Source organism: Trematomus bernacchii, unplaced genomic scaffold, assembly GCF_902827165.1.
Source record: "Trematomus bernacchii unplaced genomic scaffold, fTreBer1.1, whole genome shotgun sequence".
NCBI classification, from domain to species: Eukaryota; Metazoa; Chordata; class Actinopteri; order Perciformes; family Nototheniidae; genus Trematomus; species Trematomus bernacchii.
In genome coordinates this window covers 1,491,382-1,515,322 of record NW_022987683.1, presented here as the reverse complement: position 1 = coordinate 1,515,322, position 23,941 = coordinate 1,491,382, and the positions used below count along the sequence as shown (strand labels likewise).

Sequence of the window (23,941 nt, the reverse complement as noted above, 5' to 3'; positions counted from 1 at the left end):
GGGGTGCAGAATAGTTTCCCCCCACTTTCGTTCAAGACATCGGGGTACTGCTTTGCCCGGTCTTTAGCAGAAATGTTCGTAGGCAAATGAGATGGATTCGATTTTTTCATCTTGGTCAGAGCCGTATAATAGTATAATAGTATATAATAATAATAGTATAATAGTATATAATAATCTATATGGCACTGATCTTGTTGTTTTCTCTCTCGTGTGAGTTCCACACATTCACTCTACGGTGTTGTTTACCTGCGCGAGCTGATGACATCACTACTTCACGTTAACTTTTTTTTCCCTCAACTTTGTGTGGAAAAATGCGAGGATTATGCGACCTTTTAATAAATATGCGCCCTTTTAAAAATCTGCGCCATTTTGCTGATTATGCGGTAAATTATGCGATCGCATAATCGCGTTTTTCTGGAGGGTCTAATTGGCTGTAGCCTGATTATGCTTTAGGAGCTGTAGGTGTGTGTTGTACAGTGCGTAGATGCGGCGGACAGACGGGTCTCAGTTGTTTGGTGTCCTATGCTTACTTTTAATACTTGTAAATACAACTTTTTGTAGGGGGGGTGGGATATATCCAGTCTCTGATTGTGTTACGTTATTATGAGAGTGCTCTCATACTTGTTTGATTCTGAAATTGTATATATTTATATGAATATATGTGTGTGTATATGTCCACATCTGTAGCCTGTTATTGTCTCATTATACCACACTGTCAATGAATTAAAAGTAAATATATAAGTCGTCATGAACACATCTGTCCAGCTGTGCCTCCTGTCATCATTAATGGACGTCTCTTTAAAATGACCGCTCAGAGGAGAGGAGTTCTCATTTCTCTAACCGCCTGCTGCTTCCCCTCCTCTCTCCTCGGTTCCCCTCCTCAGTCCTCCGCTCGCATCTCCTGTGGGCGGCACTAAGTCTCTTTAATAAAGGCTTCTAATGCTTTTGAGCAATTTGTTGTTTGGTCTCTGATAATGGTATACAAAACACTAATGTAGTTGATTAATCAACTATTGCAAAAGCCAAATACCATATCCATAATTGTAAATGTACATTTATGGGAAACCATGATGTATTGCCTTTAAGCAATGAGTTTAAACAACAGGCATAAATATTTCTAAAATTCAACACTCTAAAACAAAAATCAATTAAAACCTTATCAGGTTTAAGAATAAGTATCTTTTGATAGAGTTAAGCTTCACACCTTAACTTTTTTTCTGTTGTCCTGCATTGTTTTACAATGATTATTTTATAGTTTGTTTGTTTTTTTGCTTTGTATACATTGGTAATCTGTGCCTGTTTTGGTCAAACTGCAGATGTTTTGAGATGTGCTATGGAAATAAAGTTTGCATTGATTTGAAGTCATGTGTGTTGAGTCATATAGTCATAATATGCCATTGTCAATGTCAATTCACAAGACTCGAAAACATAGTTCAGCAATTGGGTATTTATTTGAAACTCAATCACTTTTCACAAAACATCAGAAAAAGAGATTTCATGATAATGTAATGTTGTTACTGAATGAAGACCAGCTCCTTACTGCTAACCACAGTGGTCTCTTCTCTGGAGCCTTTCTGGACAGAAACGTCTCTCCCTGTGTAAAATACATTCCAATGGTCAGTTGCTGTCAGACTTGAGGTTGAAAAAGACACAAGATGACATCAGACATTATACGCCTTTGGTGAAAACATGTTCAGCTTTTTTGATTTTCAAATCATCTGCCATACTTTTCCTGTCTAACACTTACAAAACATGACTCTATAGTTTACTGTTTGTCACGAGTCTGCTTTTTGTCTCCAGACTCAGAACTAAACATGGAGAAGCATCGTTAGTTATTGTGCTCCAAAAATCTGGAATAAACTCCCAGAAAATTGAAGGTCCCCTGCAACTCTTACTATTTGAATCCAGGATAAAATACTTTCATTTTGCTGCTGCTTTTAAATGAACTATTCATATCTTACACTGCACTGTAACTTGTATGCATGTATTTCATACCTTATTCTATATTAGCTTGTTTTATGTTTATTTTAATCTCTTTGCTTTTTAATGACTGTTTTTAAATGCCATTTATAATGTGTTTCCACTGCACTATTTTAGTGGGAATGCTGACACAGCATTCCCACTATCTGTTATGCTACGCACAAAATTCTTTATTATTCCGCCTGGTTATTTTGCGCCTCTTCTTCTCCCACATTGAACATCGCAGAAACTCCATTCAAACATCAAAACGTTCAGCTCGGTCGGAAATCGATGGCTATTACTTTTATCATTCATAACTTTCATAATTCCAGAGATACATCCCATAATTCATCACATTTTTAACATGGAAGTCAATGGAGAAACTCTTCAGACTTGAACAATCTTCATGCAACTTCAACTGCTAACTGCTCCTTCATACTTTTACTCAGAAACCTCATTCCAACTTTAAAATGTTACACATCTTTCTGACATTATTCGTGTAACACAACTTTTAAATCTGATTTGTACTTTTAGAGATATTAAACATTGTTCAGACCTTGGTAAAGAGGCCTTCTTCAGATTTTAGAGTGCGTGATGTCACAGCTAGAGTGGAGGACAGATTTAATTTTGCCTTCATATTTTCTTTTAAACCTGCCATAATTCCCAAACCCTACATTCCTGAGACATAATTCTTCATGAGAAACGTAGGAAAACATCTCGTATCTTGAAACATTTTAAATAATTAAGCAAAATAATTAAACAAAATGCCTCTTGAGGGCATGAAGTGACAACAACGTTCAACATGTCTGGATTAAACCCCAGTAGTTGTAGGTTGCACCGTTGTCGGAGCAGTAGTAGTTGTAGGTGCTGCTGTTGTTGTTGCAACAGTAGTAGGTGCTGCTGTTGTTGTTGCAACAGTAGTAGAGGCTGCAGTTGTAGGTGTAGCAGTAGTTGTAGGTTGCACCGTTGTCGGAGCAGCAGTAGTTGTAGGTGCTGCTGTTGTTGCTTCAACAGTATTATGGGCTAAAGTTAATGGTGAAGCAGTAGTTGTAGATGGCACCGTTGTTGGAGCAGCAGTAGTTGTAGGTGCTGCTGTTGATGTTGCAACAGTAATAGGGGCTGCAGTTGTAGGTATAGCAGTAGTTGTAGGTTGCACTGTTGCAGCAACAAATATAACTACTGCTGCTGTTGTTGTTGTTGCAACAGTAGTAGGGGCTGCAGTTGTAAGTGTAGCAGTAGTTGTAGGTTGCACTAGTTGGAGGTGCTGCTGTTGTTGTTGCAACAGTAGTAGGGGCTGCTGTTGTTGCTGCAACAGTATTATGGGCTAAAGTTAATGGTGAAGCAGTAGTTGTAGGTGGCACTTGAAACCTTTGTTGGTAGGATGTTGTTACAGACCTCCAAATGCAAACTTAATTTATTTAGACAAATTATGTGAAATGTTAGATAAAGTTTGTGATCTTGACAGAGATATTTATTTGATCGGAGATTTAAATATTGACTGGAATATGTTGCACTGTGCCCTTAAAAACAAGCTGCAGACAATAACTAATACATGTAACTTGGTACAAATGGTGACTAAACCTACTAGGATATGCATAAAGTATAATGTATTGATCATATATTTACTAATTTTAGCCTTGTATGTTCTCAGGCAATATCAATTCCAGTAGGGTGTTCTGATCATAATTTAATAATTATCATGAGAAAGACAAAGGTGCCAAAAGCAGGACCAAAAGTAATTGTGAGGAGATCAATGAAATATTTTTGTGAAGAGTCATTTATACAGGATGTTCAAAAGATATGTTGGAAACATGTTTTTGAGAAAGTCGATCCAGATGATGCTCTTGATGTCTTTAATTAGTTATTTATGCAGGCGATTGATAAACATGCTCCACTTAGAAAGCAGACAGTAAGGAACTTTAGAGCACCCTGGTTAGATGAGGAATTAAGGGATCTAATGAAACAAAGAGATGATGCAAAACATGTAGCTCTCTCATCAAGTTATGAGTCAGATGGGCAAATGTATAGAAGGTTAAGGAATTATGTTACAGCATTAAAGAAAAAGAAAAAACAATTGTATTATGGAAATAAAATTAAAGATATAAAGGATGACAAGAAAAAACTGTGGAGTTTAGTGAATGGCATGATGGGTCGTAAGCCGAAATCCACCTCAACATATCTTGAGGTGGAAGGGACATTTTTGACAAAACCAGTACAAATTGCTAATTATCTGAATGATTATTTTCTTGATAAAGTAAAACATTTGAGGAGAAATATGAATCAAACTATAAATAGTAACTCCACATTTCTAATAAATGATTTAATTATGAAAAATAAGAAGTGTACATTTAAAATAGAAAAAGTGACAATTACAGATGTTGAATGTCTACTAGGTAAATGTAGAGCTGGACCATTTTCTGGTACAAATAGCCGCCCAATAAGTTTATTACCAGCGTTAGTTAATGGAGAGAATAATTTTCAATCAAATAAAAAAATACTTTGAAGGTAACAAACTTAATACTGTGTATCAACATGCTTACAGACCTGGCCATTCGACATGCACCGCTTTAACACAAATGACAGATGACTGGAAGGGCGAACTAGATAATAGGAAGTTAGTGGGTGCAGTACTACTTGATTTTAGTTCTGCTTTTGATGTCATTGACCATTCTTTGTTGTTACACAAGCTGGAACAATATGGTTTTAATTTTGAAACACTGAGGTGGTTAGAAAGTTACCTGACAAATCGAAGTCAAACTGTTTTTTTTAATGGAAGTCTCTCAAAGATGAACAGTCACTTGTGGAGTACCTCAGGGTAGTTGTTTGGGACCATTTTTATTTTCTATTTTTACAAATGACCAACCATTAGTGTTAGTAAAAGCTAAAATTGTAATGTATGCAGATGACTCAACAATATATTATGCAGCATCAACTACAAGAGAGTTAACAAATGTTATGAATAAAGATCTACTACTGATATCAGAGTGGGTCATAAATAATAAGTTGGTACTTAATGCGGGAAAAACAAAATCGTTATTAATAGGATCAAATCATCAGTTAAAAGGTGAACCAAAATTGCAACTACATTTAAACCATATTGAAATTGAACAGGTCAAGGAGACAAAATTGCTATGTATAACCCTGGATCATAAATTATCTTGGTCTAAACAAATTGATGTATGTAAAATGGGAAGGGGTGTGTCACTTGTAAAAATAATTGTAAAATATTTGTTTTAATTTTGTTGTATGTATGTTTTGTGTGTGTGAGGACCCCAGGAAGAATAGCCAATGCTCATGCTAGTGCTAATGGGGATCCTAATAAAGACAAGACAACAATTTTAAGTTCAGCCTCATCGATCCCCACCACAGCAGCCGCACACCTTTAGTTAATCTGCCAAAAAGGCCACATTATTAACCCGAAAGTACACAAAAAGTACACTTCAGATGCTCAAGTTCCTTGACATGCTTCACGCTTTGAAATGTCACCGATATCTGTTACGGTTCTTCAACAAAACGTTCACATGTAAGAGGTTTATCTCTCATTCAGAACAATGAAAATGCTCTCCTCTCACTGATTAGTGCATATCACCATGGAAACCTTTGATCTCTGGACACGTCGTCAGCTCAAATATAAACACCTGTGTCATGGAACACCATGATGTCATAACTCCAACTGACATGCTCAGGGGCCTCATTTATAAACGGTGCGTACGCACAAAAGATGGCGTACGCCAGTTTCTACGCACTGTTTGCGATTTATAAAAAACTAACTTGACGGGAAAATGTGCGGTCCTCCACGCAAACTCTGACCCATGCGTACGCACTAAGCACAAAAACGGGAGAGACGAGAAACTGCGACACCATTGGCAGAAGGAAGAATGGAGAGAAATATGTGGAAATAATACCATAAATAGAATTTGACCTCATTTATCATATATGAAGAATTCATTTTCACAAATTGATTAAAGCCAATCTTAAAATGATTTAACAAACGCCTGTTTGAGACTCCTCAGTGCACACAAAAACATAACTTGGAGAAATAAATAAATACGGAAATGTTATTGATCACCCCTCGATTATGTTCTCTTGTTAAGAAATGTATTCTCATAAATGATGCGGTAAACAGAAGGACAGCATTACTTTAAACTGAGGCCGTTTAGCATTTCTATAGGTTGTATAGATACGAGCATGGTTTTATATACTATCATGTTTAATCATGTTTTATGCCGTTCGCCAATAGCCTACTTGATAAGTCGCTCGTAAAACACAGGAGGTATGGAAACTAAGAACACCATATGTGGTAAATTGTACAGCTAATATAACACAACACATTAGTTGTATTTCCTTTAACTGGTGGATTATGGTTATATAGTTGCTGATCGACAGCTGGAACACAAACCACCAAATACAAACAAATAATTCAGATCCAGTCGTCATGACTCCACTCCGGAGGGATTCCCCGATCATTTCTTACAGTTTATCATCAACATGTCTCCTGTCCCCGGTACAAACACACTGCCTGAGGAAGGTTAGGCCATGTGTATTTTTTTTGTCATTAACCTTTTTCGGACCACTTATTTATTTATTTTGGTGACGATCCGACCTCCATGCTGCTACTCTGGTTCAAACTGCATCCACCAAACAATATGATTTATCTCGACCTCCCCAAAATAACCAAAATCTGACACGGTGTGAGATGTCTTTTTTAGCTGTTCTGTCGTCATTTCCTGCGATCTTCTTCATGCAGTCAGTCAAAATGAATGAATGAATGAGCGTTTCTTTGACAATTTATAGCCAAATATGGGCGTTACGTGAAGCCCGCAAAAGCGAGTTGATTGTGATTTATAAAGGGAAACCGGCGTAGGATGTGCAGTACGCAAGTCCTGTGCCGGTACACAGTCTTTTATGAATCGGAAAGTGTCAGTGTCTATTTATTTGCTTTGTCCTACGTAAGCAACCTTCCAACGCCAATCCTATGCAAGGCTTTATAAATGAGGCCCCAGAGCAGCAGACTTCAGATAATGGTTAATGGTCCTGCCCTCAACAGCTCTACGTCAATTATGGGGTGTCATCATATGCCGTTTCCATGGAAACGCATCCCTCGCCATAAAAGACGATGTCGCTATACATTAACTCCTATGAAAATGTTCAAAAAGTGCTCAAACTTCACATGTGTGCTAACAGTCCAGCCGTGAAGACATCTACGGTACAGTTTTGAGATTTCTTCAAATGCTGTTGCCATGGCAACACAATGCTCGCCATGAAACACGGTTTTCTCATAACTTCAGTGAAAATGCTCCAAACGGCCCAAAACTTCACAGTTTTAGTAACGATGCAGCCATCAACGCATCTAAGCGTATTATGGGATGTCATCAAATGCCGTTGGCATGGCGACAGATCATTCGCCATTAAGTTAGTTCAAAAGTTTGCAGTTCAAATATTCTGCTGCTTTTCCAAGCCTTTTTACTTTCTTTTCTTCTCTCATCACACATTCAAGCCCCCAGTGTTCATGTATCATTTCAATCTAAATTCTTCCCTTTCTTCTTACACATTACATTTCAGCATAGCAGTTTAGCGTCAGCTTTTCAGCATAAAGCATTCCCACTAGCAATTTCTTCAGGAATTGCATTCTCTAGTTCTTAATGCTATTAATGTTTTTCATTTTTGTAAAGCACTTTGAACTGCCTTGTGTTGAAATGTGCTATATGAATACACTTGCCTTGCCTTGTGTTCATTTTACAGACTTCAGAGAAAAATAAAATTGGTGGTTTGAATATTTTCATAGTGAATATTGTTATACTTACTGTTTCTGAAGCACCTAGGTTCACAATTATCTCCGACAGACGGTTGACACACGGCTGCTTCACAGTGGATATACACCTGGTCAAAATTTTTTATATATTATTCGTAATTATGAAGGTTATATTACAAAAAACATATAAAAACTAAACTTGACAAAAGCCTTTGTCTTAGACAGTTAAATCCTATACCTTTTCGTTGAGAGGAATCATAGCCTGTTGCTTTACACCTCCACCGGATACAAACGTGAACATCTTGAAAACAAAACGCCTGTAGTGGGTTGGGTACATGAGTCCTGATGAAGCGTCCACAGGGACCAGAGCGATCAGATAGCGGTCATCATGGTATGGGCAGCTATGGCAAAGAGAGCGAAGAATAGGTTTTGAGTATAGCCTCGTAGAAAGTTTTATAAATGCCTATTTCAAGTAAAATCAACATTCACTCTTACCCATCAATCAGCAAGTCCCATTGAGGGAGACTTTGAGGGTAGGGAGCAGAAGTTGCCCAGCATTTTCCAAGAGTCAATATAATGTTGGGATCAGTCCTCTCCAGTATATGGACTTCCGCATACACAGGGTCTCTGAGAACCTTTGTGACGGGGTAGTCAGAGTCAACGTAAAAGGAGTTGTAGGCCACCTCCTCTGCTCAAGCAAAAAAAATGTGGTTAGTGCAGTCACTGCCGAATGAGACTGACAGCACACCATATGTCCTTTACACTAACCTTCCACACATCCCTTGACTGAACACTCTCCATTGGCCAGCACTAGCTCCACGCGCAGGGGTCCTGGAGCTGCCACTGGGGGTGGTGGAGGAAGCAGGCCAACCTCGATAACTCGACCCTCAATTGAGGTGCCACTGTATCTACACTGGAAAAGCAGCCTGAGACAAGATATAAGGTCTATGTTAGTCAGTTAGTCAGAAAAGTATTAAAGTGCAGTTTGTCATATCACAATGAACTAACCCCAATCCATTGTAGAGAATTCAAGGTAAATTCACTGTATTCTATTGATACCACTGATTTGTCTAAATACTTGAGGCCTTAGCAGAGAATTAACTGAAGTAGCAACAGAAGTAGTAATCTTTCATGTTGTGACCACTGAGAGTTAAACAAATACAAATAAATACTCGTATTGACTGTCCCTGGTGATGGCTCCGTTGGGTCCAAAAGCGACTTCATAAAAGGAGGACAACCGGTTCTCATAGACTATAACGCCAGGCTCCTCCTACAGTAGGTTGGCAGTATTTCAGTTTTAATTACTACCCAACAAAAATGTATACTAATGACATTATACATTTAAATTAGTCAACATCCTTACCATCATGACAGTGCCACAGTCAGTGACAGGGAACTGGTAGATGGCAAAGGCTGAATTAGTGCCAAGAGGATTGCAGGTTTCGCCACATCCAAGGAAGAAAACTGTCTCTATATCGAGGTTGGGTAGGGTGGCGTCTTTGGCCACCGCCACGATGAATTGACCATCCTTGGTGCACTGAAGGGTCACTGAAAAGAACACAATTACAAGCAAAGACTATGGATCATGCAAAACTCATTGAACACATTACTAGAGATATACATGTATTTCTTTGAGGAGTAAGAAAAACACTAACCAGATTTTCCATAATAGCACATGTTTCCACCATAGCAGCAGTTTAAAGCTTCACAATGTTCAGTAGAGATTCCAGGAGCTCCACAATGTATCTTTTGATTGTCAGCAACTTCACAGGTTTGCTGGGGCAGCTGAGGCCTCTGTTGCCGTTTAGTCTGCTGATCATGCTGCTGAGGCTGCTGAGGCTGCTGGGGCTGCTGAGGCTGCTGAGGCTGCTGAGGCTGCTGAGGCTGCTGAGGCTGCTGTGGCCACTGTGGCTCTTTAGGCTGCTGAGGCTGCTGGGGCTGCTGAGGCAGCTGAGGCGGGTTCCATTTAGGGGGAGTTGCTGGCTGCTTGGGCTGCTGGGGCAGCTGAGGCCTCTTTGGCTGTTTAGGCTGCTGAGGATGCTGAGGCTGCTGAGGCTGCTGAGGCTGCTGAGGCTGCTGAGGCCGCTGTGGCCACTGTGGCTCTTTAGGCTGCTGAGGCTGCTGAGGCCACTGTGGCCACTGTGGCTCTTTAGGCTGCTGAGGCTGCTGAGGCCTCTTTGGCTGTTTCGGCTGCTGAGGCTGCTGAGGATGCTGAGGCTGCTGCGGATGCTGAGGCTGCTGAGGATGCTGAGGCTGCTGAGGCTGCTGAGGCTGCTGAGGATAATGAGGCTGCTGAGGCTGCTGAGGATGCTGAGGCTGCTGAGGCTGCTGAGGCTGCTGGGGCTGCTGAGGCCACTGTGGCTGCTGAGGCTGCTGAGGCTGCTGGGGCTGCTGAGGCCACTGTGGCTGCTGAGGCTGCTGGGGCTGCTGGGGCAGCTGAGGCCACTGTGGCTGTTTAGGCTGCTGAGGCTGCTGGGGCTGCTGGGGAAGCTGAGGCCACTGTGGCTGTTTAGGCTGCTGAGGCTGCTGGGGCTGCTGGGGCAGCTGAGGCCACTGTGGCTGCTGAGGCTGCTGGGGCTGCTGGGGCAGCTGAGGCCACTGTGGCTGTTTAGGCTGCTGGGGCTGCTGAGGCTGCTGAGGTGGGTTCCATTTAGGGGGAGTTGTTGGCTGCTGGGGCTGCTGAGGCAGCTGAGGCCTCTTTGGCTGCTGAGGCTGCTGAGGCGGGTTCCATTTAGGGGGAGTTGCTGGCTGCTGAGGCTGCTGGGGCAGCTGAGGCCTCTTTGGCTGTTTAGGCTGCTGGGGCTGCTGAGGCTGCTGAGGCCACTGTGGCCACTGTGGCTCTTTAGGCTGCTGAGGTTGCTGAGGCCTCGTTGGCTGTTTAGGCTGCTGAGGCTGCTGAGGCTGCTGAGGCAGCTGAGGCAGCTGAGGCCTCTTTGGCTGTTTAGGCTGCTGAGGCTGCTGGGGCTGTTTAGGCTGCTGAGGCTGCTGGGGCTGCTGGGGCAGCTGAGGCCACTGTGGCTGCTGAGGCTGCTGAGGCTGCTGAGGCTCTTGGGGCAGCTGAGGCAGCTGAGGCCTCTTTGGCTGTTTAGGCTGCTGAGGCTGCTGGGGCTGTTTAGGCTGCTGAGGCTGCTGGGGCTGCTGGGGCAGCTGAGGCCACTGTGGCTGTTTAGGCTGCTTAGGCTGCTGAGGCTGCTGAGGCTGCTGAGGCTGCTGGGGCAGCTGAGGCCTCTTTGGCTCTTCAGGCTGCTGAGGTGGGTTCCATTTAGGGGGAGTTGCTGGCTGCTGAGGCTGCTGGGGCAGCTGAGGCCTCTTTGGCTGTGTAGGCTGCTTGGGCTGCTGAGGCTGCTGGGGCTGCTGAGGCTGCTGAGGCTGCTGAGGCCACTGTGGCCACTGTGGCTCTTTAGGTTGCTGAGGCTGCTGAGGCTGTTGGGGCAGCTGAGGCCTCTTTGGCTGTTTAGGCTGCTGAGGCTGCTGGGGCAGCTGAGGCCACTGTGGCTGTTTAGGCTGCTGAGGCTGCTGGGGCTGCTGAGGCAGCTGAGGCCACTGTGGCTGTTTAGGCTGCTGAGGCTGCTGGGGCTGCTCAGGCTGCTGAGGCCTCTTTGGCTGCTGAGGCTGCTGAGGCAGCTGAGGCCTCTTTGGCTGCTGGGGCTGCTGAGGCTGCTGAGGCTGCTGAGGCTGCTGAGGCCACTGTGGCCACTGTGGCTCTTTAGGCTGCTGGGGCTGCTGAGGCTGCTGAGGCCTCTTTGGCTGTTCAGGCTGCTGAGGCTGCTGAGGCTGCTGATGCCACTGTGGCCACTTTGGCTGCTGAAGCTGCTGAGGCTGCTGAGGCCTCTTTGGCTGTTCAGGCTGCTGAGGCTGCTGAAGCTGCTGAGGCTGCTGAGGCTGCTGAGGCTGCTGAGGCTGCTGAGGCTGCTGATGCCACTGTGGCCACTTTGGCTGCTGAAGCTGCTGAGGCTGCTGAGGCTGCTGAGGCTCCTGAGGCTGCTGAGGCTCCTGATGCCACTTTGGCCACTTTGGCTGCTGAAGCTGCTGAGGCTGCTGAGGCTCCTGAGGCTCCTGAGGCTGCTGATGCCACTGTGGCCACTTTGGCTGCTGAAGCTGCTGAGGCTGCTGAGGCTCCTGAGGCTCCTGAGGCTGCTGAGGCTGCTGAGGCTCCTGAGGCTCCTGATGCCACTTTGGCCACTGCGGGGGCTCCTTTACATTTTGAGCATCAGCCAGACAGCCAAGCAGGGCAACTGTCAAAAAAGAAAAAATCAACTTCATTGCATTGGCTTCACAGTGAACTGATTTGAAAGGAACACCAACTACTGTGGAATAAAAATGGTGCTATGCTGACTTTTATAAGGTTGGCCTATTGGTAATGTTGACGATGAGGACTAACATCCTATTTGCTGCCCATAACTTCCAATCACAAGCTCCAGTGACTGTGGTGTGTGGTGATGCACTCAAGAGATTTCATGGATTGCCAAACAAGTAATATCAGTGGACAAATAACATGAATTCTAGAGATATTGCATCGGAAGATAATAACAGCATACATGGTAGTAAACTCACTGTTGCATTAACATGAATATGTATTCATTAGTATCCAACCCATGCTTAAGAATCCCCTGATTGTCATTGAGCGTGAATGTCAGAATTTCCAGATTGTTTGTACAATTTCAAAACAAAACCTTTCACAGAGTTTGTATGACCTGCAATGTGCAGGTCATCATGTATTTGGGCAGCAGGACTCAACTAAACAAATACTTCTTCCTATCTTATTTGCCATTGATACAATCAGTCTGTACTGGTCAGGCCTCGGGACCCACTTTTTCCTTTGTCAATCAATCGCGACCCGACATTTTGAACCACTCAAATCTATTCAACAGAAAATCGTGCTGTAATATATACGCTTTTCAGCATACATTATTAAAGTGAAATACAGTGCATATATGCCTTCACAGAACTAAAGTATGCTTTTAAAAAAGGTTTAATGAGATGATGGAATCAAAGCTGAACTGTATAACATAAAAAGGCACACATGCTGAAAACCCAACCCCAGAAGGGGGTCTGGGGGGATTCTCCCGCAGGAGATTTTTAGAAATACTAACATATAAACTACGCATTCTGGTACACTCTGAGATGAAAATAAATAAATCTGTTACTACCCGATCTATTAATAATATTTGATGCCATTGTTTGTGTTTCACTTTGTTCTGACAGCTGAACTTGCTGCTCCACACAGAGAGAAGAGTAAAGAGGAGATAGTTTGTGTGAATTACTTTAAATTGTGAATAAGGGTAGATAGCTCCCATTGTTCTGTGACCTGTCAATCATCAAACCGGGGGTCATATTTCATTATGTGTTCATTTTTATCTGAAGTTGTACCCATGGATGTATAAAGACTAGTTCTACCGCAAAGTTATTCTCCGTGGGGACTTCCGGCAACAATCTTGATTCTGATTGGCCAGAAGACTCGAAAAAACATCAGCAAAGATGTTTTATTGAGAAGATGATCACTACGTGAAAGAAGTTTTCAAAACAGTTTATGGTCTCCGGTACTTCCAGTCCAACGCCTACTGCATGCACAGCGTTAGAAAATCGGGCCTTCAAAATAAAAGTTTGACTTTTTTCCCAAAAAAAAAAAAAAAAATTTTCTTTTTCAATTTTATTTTCTTCACTGACACATCTGCGACCCACTCGAAACGGGTCCGCGACCCACTTTTGGGTCGCGACCCACCAGTTGAGAACCATTGATTTAGAGGTTGCATACAATTTTGTTGTCAATTTTGATTTGAATAATTTGTTTAATAGCTTTGCCATTTATAAAATATGGATTTGTTATATTTGAAATCATTTGGTCAAAAAAGAGGACGAAAAAATGGAAAGCAAAGCAGATTAATAATTGGAGTTTATTGTAAATCACGTATCTGCAGGTTAAAACAAGGAAAATCATGTCATCACTTGACCTCTGTATTATTTTTCAATTTGGGGGTTAATCTAATTTTTCTCTCGCAGGAATATTTCATTTATAAACTCTTTTTACTTCTCAAGATCACCAATCTATTTGATCTCTATGTAAAGGTCATTTAGAAACATCAACCTGGAGTAGGACCATATTGATTTGCAGCTCTCCACAAAATGTACTTTGGCAAAATATTGAGTTTGAAATTCGATGTTGAGGGAAGGTTGACCTAATCCAAGGTCAACATAACTTTTTGTGACCAAGACCTTTCATTTTCAAATTATACCCTCCATATGTTAATATTTGTTTCATTTGGCTGCATTACCATCACATTTGTGTCAGCACATCCACAGTTTTGTGTTCATAATACTATTTATTTATGCAGCTTGTATTTTTTCAGCATAGTATAAAATGTTATGCATTAAAATAATCCATCCATCCATCTTCTCCCGCTTATCCGTGGTCGGGTCGCGGTGGTAGCAGTTCCTCAATCTGAGGTTCGACAATCGGCCTGACCCTCCTTTCGAGTACCTTAGAGTAAACTTTCCCAGGGAGGCTGAGTAGTGTGATGCCTCTGTAATTGACACACACCCTCTGATCCCCCTTTTTGAAAAGGGGAACCACCACCCCGGTCTGCCACTCCTTCGGTACTGTTTCCGACATCCCGCAACGTTGCTGAGACGTGTCAACCATGACAGTCCCTCAACACCCAGAGCCTTCAGCATTTCTGGGCGGATCTCATCCACCCCTGGGGCTTTGCCACTGTGGAGTTGTTTGACGACCTCAGTGACCTCCCCCCGGGAGATTGGTGTTGATCCCCCGTCATACTCCAGCTCCGCCTCTAACATAGAGGGCGGAGTTGTCGGGTTCAGGAGTTCCTCAAAGTGTTCCTTCCAACGCCCTAACACTCCATCAGTTGAGGTCAACAACATATCATCCTTACTCCTGCCACAGCTTGGATGGTTCCCTGCTTCCCCCTCCTGAGGTGTCGGACAGTTTTCCAGAACAACTTTGGTGCCGCCCGAAAGTCCTTTTCCATGTCTTCTCCGAACTTCTCCCACACCCGCTGCTTTCATTTCATTTCATTTCATTTCAAACCTTTATTTATCCAGGTGTATCCCATTGAGATCATTGATCTCTTTTTCAAGGGAGACCTGCTCAACCACGGCCACGGCCGAGGCTGCTGCCCTTCGGGACTGTCGGTACCTTGCAACTGCCTCGGGAGTCCCCCGGGATAACAAATCCCTGAAGGCCTCCTTCTTCAGTCGGACGGCTTCCCTGACCACCGGTGTCCACCAGGAGGTTCGAGGGTTACCGCCCCTTGAGGCACCTAAGACCTGGAGACCACAGCTCCCCGCCGCGGCTTCGGCAATAGAGGCTTTGAACACCGCCCACTCTGGTTAAATGTCCCCAACCTCCACAGGAATGCCCGAAAAGCTCCACCGGAGGTGTGAGTTGAAGGCCTCCTGAACTTGGGCCTCCTCCAGACATTCCCAGTTCACCCGAACTACACGTTTGGGCTTACCAGGTCTGTCCAGAGGCTTCCCCCGCCACTCGACCCAACTCACCACCAGATGGTGATCAGTTGACAACTCCGCCCCTCTCTTTACCCGAGTGTCCAAAACATACGGCCTCAGGTCCGATGATACGATAACAAAATCAATCATGGACCTTCTGCCTAGGGTGCTCTGGTACCACGTACACTTATGAGCATCCTTATGTTCGAACATGGTGTTTGTTATGGGCAATCCATGACACAGAAGTCCAGTAACAAACCACCACTCCGGTTCAGATCAGGGGGGCCGTTCCTCCCAATCACGCACCTCCAAGTGTCTCCATCATTGCCCACATGTGTGTTGAAGTCTCCCAGCAAGATTAAAGAGTCCCCTTCAGGAGCCCCATACAGGACTCTTTCCAGGGTCTCCAAGAAGGCCGTATACTCTAAACTGCTGTTTGGTGCATAAGCACACACAACAGTCAGAGTTTTCCCCCCCATAACCCGCAGGCGTAGGGAGGCGACCCTTTCGTCCACTGGGGTAAACTCCAACAACGAAGCACCCAACCGGGGGCTTGTGGAAGCAAACATGATAACTTATTATAAAAGTATGTGCACATATCCATCTTCTTCACATCACCTAGTGAACTGTGTAGATCACTTGCTGTTATGAAGCGATGGTGATAAAGTCCACTGTTGTGTGCCTTGTGGCACTGGCCTTGTTAGGCAGCTTATGTCATGCTCAATGGGCTGTGGGTGGTTACATGCCGACAGCACCATACCAGAAGCCAGCACCGAGACAGGAGCCTGTCAAACAACAGCCTCAGACGCCCCAACAGAGTAAGCAGACATTTGAAAGACCTCTCACCTGGGGATACCCTGAAGACCCCACGCCTGACCCTGAAGTCGAGGTGCCGTTCGAGTTGAGATTTCCTGTTGCTGCTGCAACTGTTGCTGTCAAGTGCATAGAGAGTATTGCTCACGTGGAAGCCAAGAAGGACTTGTTTGGGATTGGCCAATTTATCAACCCTGCCGACATTACCCTGGGAAACTGTGCCCCTGTCGCAGAGGACAATGCTGCTCAAGTGTTGATTTTTGAGACAGAACTGCAAAGTTGTCTTAGCACATTAACCGTAAGCTAAATACAAATGGTAGTCACTGAAAAATAAATGAAAGATTGCAATGATTATTATCTAAAAATATGGTAAACCAATATGTTCATGTATGATGTCATTTGTTTGTACTAATATACATTTTTCCACTAGGTGACACAAGATTACCTTATCTACAGCTTCACTCTGAACTATGATCCCAAACCTCTGGCCGATACTCTTGTGGTGAGGACCAGCAAAGCTGCAGTAATTGTGGAATGCCACTACCCAAGGTAATAAGACCATTAGAGGTGTGGCAATGAACATACAAACATATAATAAATAACATAATATGACATTGAAATACTAACACATTTAGTAACTCCAGTAACCATGGATCACCAAATCTGATTACCTGTGGCGGATGCATATTAGAAATGACTTTAAGCTGCATTTTAAGCAAACCTATTTCATCATTTAGGAAGCACAATGTGAGCAGCCTTCCTCTTGACCCCTTGTGGATCCCATTCTCTGCAGTTAAGGTGTCAGAGGAATTCCTTTACTTCACCTTGAGACTCATGACTAGTGAGTTAAAAAAACAGTTTATCTGCAGAATTAACCTTTTACAGAGCTTTGATTAGAAATGTATATTTTGCAACACTCTTACATTTAAATGTTATGTTTGATCAGATTTCGGGCAAAACGAAAGACCAAGCTACCAGTATTACCTGGGCGACATCATAAATGTAGAGGCTGTTGTCAAGCAGTTCTTCCACGTGCCCCTCCGTGTCTATGTGGAGAGATGCGTAGCCACCATTGCACCTGACATGAACTCAATACCTAACTATGTCTTCATTGAAAACAATGGGTGAGCTGGTTAATTTAAATTGATGTGTACAGTGAAAATGTATTATCACAAACAGAAGTTTGTCCTCTAATGTGGCTTTTCATATGCAGGAAAAATACATATAATAATAACTTAACCCCTCTCTTTTTCTAACAGCTCTACATTACATGCCACCTGAAAGCTACATCCACTTTACGTCCCATCAATGCTGAACATAGAGCTTGTTCCTACATCAATGGGTGAGTCTGGGCTTCTTTGAAAATGTGTCATTGGAGTATTGATACATTATTAACTTTTCTTCTCTTCTTCTTCTTTCCTCCAAGGTGGAAAGAGGCCAGCGGACAGGATGCAGCTTGTGGCTCCTGTGAATCTGGTGGATTTGGAGGAACTGGTGGAAATCAAGGAGCTTGGACTGCCGCCAACCTTGGTCAGACTCCTGGAAGGAAGATCCGTGATGTGTCCCAAAGGGAAAATAACAGTATGATATATTGTATGCATTCCTAGTGAATGTGTGCCTGAGTTGTAAGACAACCCCAGCAGTGAAAAACGTGACACGTGTCTTCTGTCTTTCTTTCTAGTTTTCGAATGGGAAGGTGATGTCACCCTGGGCCCCATCCCTATTGGAGAGAGGATTGTCGCTTAACTCAATTTCCTGCCACAGCTATGACCATGAAAATAAACATTCTCAATGGTTAATAACTGTCTTTATGTTTTTCACTTTCTTTCTTGTTGATAATTCAGCTTAAAGGTGGGGTAGGTAAGTTTGAGAAACCGGCTCGAGATACACTTTTTGTTATATTCCATGGAATGCTCTTAACATCCCGATAGCAATGAATATCTTAAGTGCTTTGACAAAAAATCCATAAAAAAATGTCATCTGTGGAAGCCGTAGTACTGTAAAAAGCACGGCCAATCATTTTAGCCGGCCCGGCTAAAATAACTGGATGGCCTACCTGCCTGTCAGCCTTCCATCTGTGCACAAACTTATCTCATGCCCTCATTGGTCATGTACGCGTTCGTGTGTGTTGGAGGAGGGGCTCTGTAAGGAAGTGGCAGATTTCTTCCGGCTGTGTATTTTCAAATTCTAGCGATCTCGAGCTGGTTTCTCCAAAATTACCTACCCTACCTTTAAACAAGAAAATAACCCATATTTACTACTTTTAATGTTAACAGAATTTGACATATACAAAACATAATAAAGGTGTAAGAAACAGATGAAAGTGTAACTTGCTTTTCATTGCCCTCTGTTAAATGCTAAATGTCCAGTTCATACTGTAGACTAGCAACTTTTAAGCTGCACACTGATATGAAAGGGACTATGATTTCTGAGTTAACATCATAAAGTTAACTGATTTAATAAATGAGAATACAATTGGGTAAAAATAAAAGTTTCCTTACATTAGATCACTATGGTGTACAATAACTTCTAGTCAAGTAGAAGGACAATACAAATGCATCCTGTGTGTAAACGTTTACTGCCCCCGTGTGCAACAGATTGTAAACTGCAGCTTAGCGATTTGCACTTCAGAACCACAGGCAGTGAACAGCTCCACATTGCGTCTGCTCGGTATCGAATGATACATTTCAAGTACTTTCATAAACTCAACGTCTGAGTTAGGATGCTCTGATTGATAGTTCATTTACAATCTTTGATTCAATAGTAAATAAAAAGGGAGCAAAACTGAAACGTTTAGCCACTGATCACCTTAAAGCTTCCTCAATGCCTATATTTTATGTATTTTTTCTCTGAAAGTCATAGCGTTATCTGGAGAAATTAACCATATTATGTATGCCTTATTATGATAATTATAGCATAGTAAAGATAATTTGCATTTGAGATACATGTTTGATGTGCATTAAGACCTTCCATAATACCCTTTGTTGTTTGAGAAAACATTTAGTATTTCAATAGGGCAGGAAACGTGCAGGCCCTGACTAAAGCGATTCACAAAGAAATTGGATCGATAAAGCAAGCAAGATTTCTGAGCAAAGGACGGATGTTGGTAGAAATGATAAATGCAAAACAACAGGAAAAGTTACTGAAAATGAAGACCTTGAATGAAGTTCGAATTAAATGCCATGTTCCTGGTTCCGATATAAATCAGCATGGAAGAACTCAAGAAAGAAATTAAAGGGGGAAAAGTATCTGTAGTTAAGCATCTTCCTACTAGGTATCAGGGTAAGATAGTGGATAGTTTGTCTGTTCTTCTTCAGTTTGAAGAAACAATTCAACAGAAGATAATGATAGGTTGCATGAGCTTTCCAGTAAGAGAATTCATCCCTAAACCTCTGCGGTGCTTTAAATGCCAAAGGTTTGGGCATGTGGCAGACAAGTGCAAAGCAACTAAGCCCAGGGGTCCAAAATGTGCGGGGGAACATGAATATGGTAGTTGTGCTGCAGGTGCTAAGGTGAAATGTTGTAACTGTGGTGGGGAACATAGTGCTGCGTATCAGGGCTGCGAAGTGCAGAAAAAGGCCAAGGAGGTGCAGAGATACAAAGTGCAAAATAAAGTCTCATATGCTGAAGCAACAGAAAAGGTATCATTAAACATAGCTAGGAAATCCCAAGTAGCAGCAAGTATATTCTCTTCAAAAGATTTTCCCAAACTCCCACAGGCAAAGGAAAGCTCCACAAAGTGTTCACATAAGTGTGTGATAGGAGAGGATGCATTGATTGTTAATACGTACACATTTGTGGCCTTTATTGGAAAAGTGGTGAATGTTGCTTTGCAACAAACAAAAAAGAGGTCAAGACTGAAAACAATAGTGGAGGCAGCAGGTGAATGTTTGGGGATAAAGGATATAACCGTTGAAATGATTTTTAGAATCCATGTAATAAACTCAAAATAGAGGAATTAGACAGTCTTTGTCAAGGAAATTAAATAATATGGTGTGGTGATTTTAATGCACATAATACAATGTGGGGAGGGAGATCAACAGATTACAACGGACAGGTGGTGGAGGACTTAATGGAGGCAAAGGAATGAGTTTGTTTAAATAATGGGCAAGGTACAAGACTCAATTTTAGAGATGGAACAGAGTCTGCGATCGATCTAACTCTGGTAACAAGTGAATTAGCTTCTGGTAGCAGTTGGGAAGTATTGGCAAATAACAGTATTGGGAGTGATCATCTTCCGATTATAATCAAGTTTGATATAAGTAATGTGGTTGAGCTAGACGGTATCATGAGATGGACTTTTTCTAAAGCAAATTGGGAGATGTTTGCTAAATTGTGTGATAATGAATTTGATAAGATTGATATGGCAGGAAGTATTGATGAAATAAATCAGCAATTTACTTCAAATTTAATTAAAAGCGCTAATCAAACTATTGGGAATAAAACTGGTAAACTAATGGTGCATTTCCACTACACGGCCTCGCTCGGTATGGCTAGGCCTCATTAGGACTGGCTCACAAATGGCGCATTTCCATTACAGTTTAGGAACTGGGGTAGTATCTATAGCAGGGGTCACCAACCTTTTTTAGGGTGAGGGCTACTTTTAAAAAATAAAACAAGTCGGGGGCTACTTTTACTCCTCTTTTTCTTTCTTTTTTGCAGTGTATATATTTAGCACATTTTAACATGATGATATGCTGACCTTTAACCTTTGTGTGCTGTTTGGGTCTGTGGGACCCGTTTTCAGTGTTTACTAAAAGAACATGTATGCAATTTAATTATTTTAACCTGCTTTATTTGGGGGTGGACGGGCCTCACCTCCTCTAGGGGGGTCCACACCTCCTCTAGGGGGGACCTCACATCCTCTAGGGGGGTCGGGGGGCATGCACCCCCGGGAAGATTATTTTTAATGTTGAAGTGAAATGCATCAATCTGGTGAATTGATGGAAACAGCTCTCAACACTCAGATGAAAGGGAGCTGTATGTCATGTCTAAGAAACTTATTGTGAAAGTTTATTCTTTATGTTAGTTTTGTCATGTCCTTCTGTCCTGTGCTTTATGTTTTATTTTGAATAGTAATTTTCCCTCTCATTTCAGGCCTCCACGCTCCCCGCCCCTATCTGTCTCCTGCGTCCGTGATTGTTTTCCCCGCCCTGATTGTTTCCACCTGTTCCCCTTACCCTGTGCTAGTTCCCTCCTGTCCATTGTCGGTTCGTTCCTCATTCAGGACTTTGAGCAAGCTTACTCCACAGACGTGATACGTACCTCTAAAGCTTCAGACCATTGTCATTGTTTTTTCCTCGAAAGAGAGTTATTGTATCTCTCACAGGCTCCGCCCTCTACTGGACTCTATGGGTACTACCTTATCCCGCGTGCATTCTCCCACTGAGACTTCTATAGACGTAGCCGGCCCAGGGCGGGCCTACCTGAATGCGCGCGCATCACACCGTATAAAAGGAGGCCTCGCCTCCTGACTGCCATCCTTTTTCTCTTCAGCTAAGCGGAAGTGATTCCACAGAAGACGTAAGACGTATTGAAGTGAAAGTGATAGAGAGAGAGTATGGAGCCAGTACTGGACCATAGGACCTGCCCGAATTGTCCGAACCTGATTTCGGGAGCCGATCCGCACCCCCTCTGCTTCACGTGTTTGGGGCCCGACCACGCGATGAACGGTATGGGCTCGACGCCGGCGTGCTCGGCCTGCCAGGCGATCCCGCGGCGCACGAGGGAGCATCGTGGGCAGCACTTCCTGGAGAAGATTGCCCCGCGAGAGGAGTCGGAGGAGCTGGATCTCGACGTCGTGGACATGGGCGATTCGGGAAGCGAGGGGACATCGTTCCGGTTCTCCCTGCCGTGGGGCCAGACGGTCCCGGTTCCGATGATCGACGACGAGGACGCCTCGCTATCCGGAGGTCCAACTCTCAGCTCTGCGCGCATGGATTTCCCGGCGGTGATGACTCTGGCGGCGGAGCGTGTAGGTTTACCGCTCCCCCCACCGCTGCCACCGAGGCCTGTAAACCGCCTGAGATCGGGGGTTTATGGTCCGGTGCATCCGGCGCAGCCGACCTTCGTTTCGCCCCAGCTGCCAGAGGTATGGCGGTGTGTGGAGGCGACATTGCACCAGCCATTAAAAACGAAGGCCCCGGTAGCCGCCATGGCGGGTATCATTAAGGTGGTGGATCGCTCGGACACGACATGTCCAGGTGAGCCCCCCCCCTCGATGAGAGCCTGGCCCATTTGCTTCCGCGGCTGGTTGGGCGGAGGGTAAACGTCCTCTGCCCCGGGACCGAGACACCTGGAATATCTGGATAAGTTGTTCAAGCTCGGTACGCAGATGGCGGCTGCGGCCGATAATCTTGGCGTGTTGGCGTCTTCCTGATCACCCTCAGGCAGACGTCCCCCGCCCTCCCGTCTCAGGACGAGAGCGATTATTCGGACCACGCTGTTAGTCAGATGAGTAATCTGATTTATGGCATGGCCACCGCAGCAGGGCGGTGATTTCCCTGGCCACAGTGGCGTCTCGTCACGTGTGGCCAGGGCTCACGGCCCTATCTAAGAAGGACCGAGAAGATCTCCTCGGAGCCCCCGTGTCCACGGAGGGGCTCTTTGGGTCGGTCTCCTCGGTAACCCAGCGCTTCAGCCGCCTAGAGGAGGAGAGAGTCCAGCTTTGCCGCATGCTATCGCTGGCTCCTCCTCAGGCCCCGCTACGTGCCCCCCTCACATTGCCATGCAGGGGAGGGAGCGTAGTGCGACAGTGAAGCGGAGGGAGAGGCGCCGGCACGGGGGTCCCGTAGCTGCAGCGCCCTCCACCTCTACGGCCCACCTCTACGGCCCACCCCGTGGCACCGGCATACCGGCAATCACGGGGAAGGGCTGCCCGACCGAGGCAGGCTCCGCAACAGGAGCACCCGGGTGGGGAGCTCCATCTTCGTGGAGTTAACTGCCTATTTAATGCCCAGATCTCTGTCAAAACTTTTAAAATAAAGATGGTGTTGATCTGTATCCAAGTCTGAGTGTCCTTTGTTTCCACAATACACTTGCACATGTTGATGACTGTACAAATTCCCCACTCGCCGCCCCAGCTATAGCTCCCGTTAGGGAGGAGGCTAGTGGGAGTGCGCAGATGAGAGTGATAAACCACAGGCAGCACTGTTATAGTGCGGTGCGGGTACAGGGACATTATGGCCGACGTTTTTCTGTTAGAAAACATTCTATGCCTGAAGCTAAGACTCCAAATAATGCTGTTTACTATAGTGATAGGGGCTGCATTATAGCAACGCCCGCACTTGTAAAGAGGCGCGTGGCGGTGCGTTCAGGGGCCTTAGTAAAACACACTACGCCTGTAAGAACTCCGGTTAATGCTGTTTTCCATAGTGAGGAAAATAGCATTATGACGATGCGCGGCCCCCCCTCGAGAGCGGGCCGCGGTGCGTTCATGGACAGAAGAAGCTCCGATTAATGCCTCTTTCTCTCTAAGAGGAAACAGCATTATGGCGGAGCGCGCGCTCTCACAGGAGCGTGCCGTGGTGCGTTCAGGAATCTCAGTGGAAAATCTGCCGTTTTTTTCTCTGAGTGCAAACTGCATTAGAGAAAAACGGCCCTTTCTGCGTCAGCCCCCCATGGGCTTTTATGGAGGGTTTGACGGCGGAGTGGGCCACCAGAGAGTACCACAGCTTCATAGCTGCGGCCCCACAGCTGAGGGCTTGCCCATTAACACAATGTTATGGGGAATGGAAACTCAGCTGTGTACTGACAAGGTGGATGGACAGGACGCTGAAACGGGGCTATTCACTCCAGTTTTGCAGCATCCCACCTCCTTTTAAGGGCATGCGAGAGGTAAATCTGTCTTCCCAGGAGGAGATGGGTTTCCTCTCAGCAGAGATTCAGGCTCTGGTGCAGAAACAGGCTGTGTCTGTTGTGCATCCTCAGCACAGAGAGAGGGGTCTTTATTCC

General features: G+C 44.3%; 2 protein-coding genes across 2 annotated transcripts; one reads left to right on the top strand and one right to left on the bottom strand.

Moving 5' to 3' along the window:
* Positions 1 to 1,447: 1,447 nt before the first annotated feature.
* Positions 1,448 to 14,734, bottom strand: LOC117487700 (glutenin, high molecular weight subunit PW212-like). The gene is made up of 11 exons (XM_034136344.1): positions 14,320 to 14,734; positions 11,724 to 11,946; positions 10,869 to 11,342; positions 9,367 to 10,640; positions 9,075 to 9,259; positions 8,884 to 8,981; positions 8,480 to 8,637; positions 8,207 to 8,399; positions 7,950 to 8,112; positions 7,764 to 7,839; positions 1,448 to 1,594 (listed from the first exon to the last, which is right to left on the bottom strand). Exons 1-11 carry the CDS (start codon positions 14,732 to 14,734, stop codon positions 1,515 to 1,517), a joined length of 3,339 nt encoding a protein of 1,112 aa, XP_033992235.1. The 3' UTR covers positions 1,448 to 1,514.
* Positions 14,735 to 15,830: 1,096 nt separating this feature from the next.
* Positions 15,831 to 17,495, top strand: LOC117487687 (zona pellucida sperm-binding protein 3-like). Its single transcript, XM_034136333.1, has 6 exons — positions 15,831 to 16,286; positions 16,419 to 16,537; positions 16,726 to 16,829; positions 16,935 to 17,112; positions 17,248 to 17,330; positions 17,415 to 17,495. Exons 1-5 carry the CDS (start codon positions 15,831 to 15,833, stop codon positions 17,267 to 17,269), a joined length of 879 nt encoding a protein of 292 aa, XP_033992224.1. The 3' UTR covers positions 17,270 to 17,330; positions 17,415 to 17,495.
* The last annotated feature ends 6,446 nt before the right edge of the window (positions 17,496 to 23,941 follow it).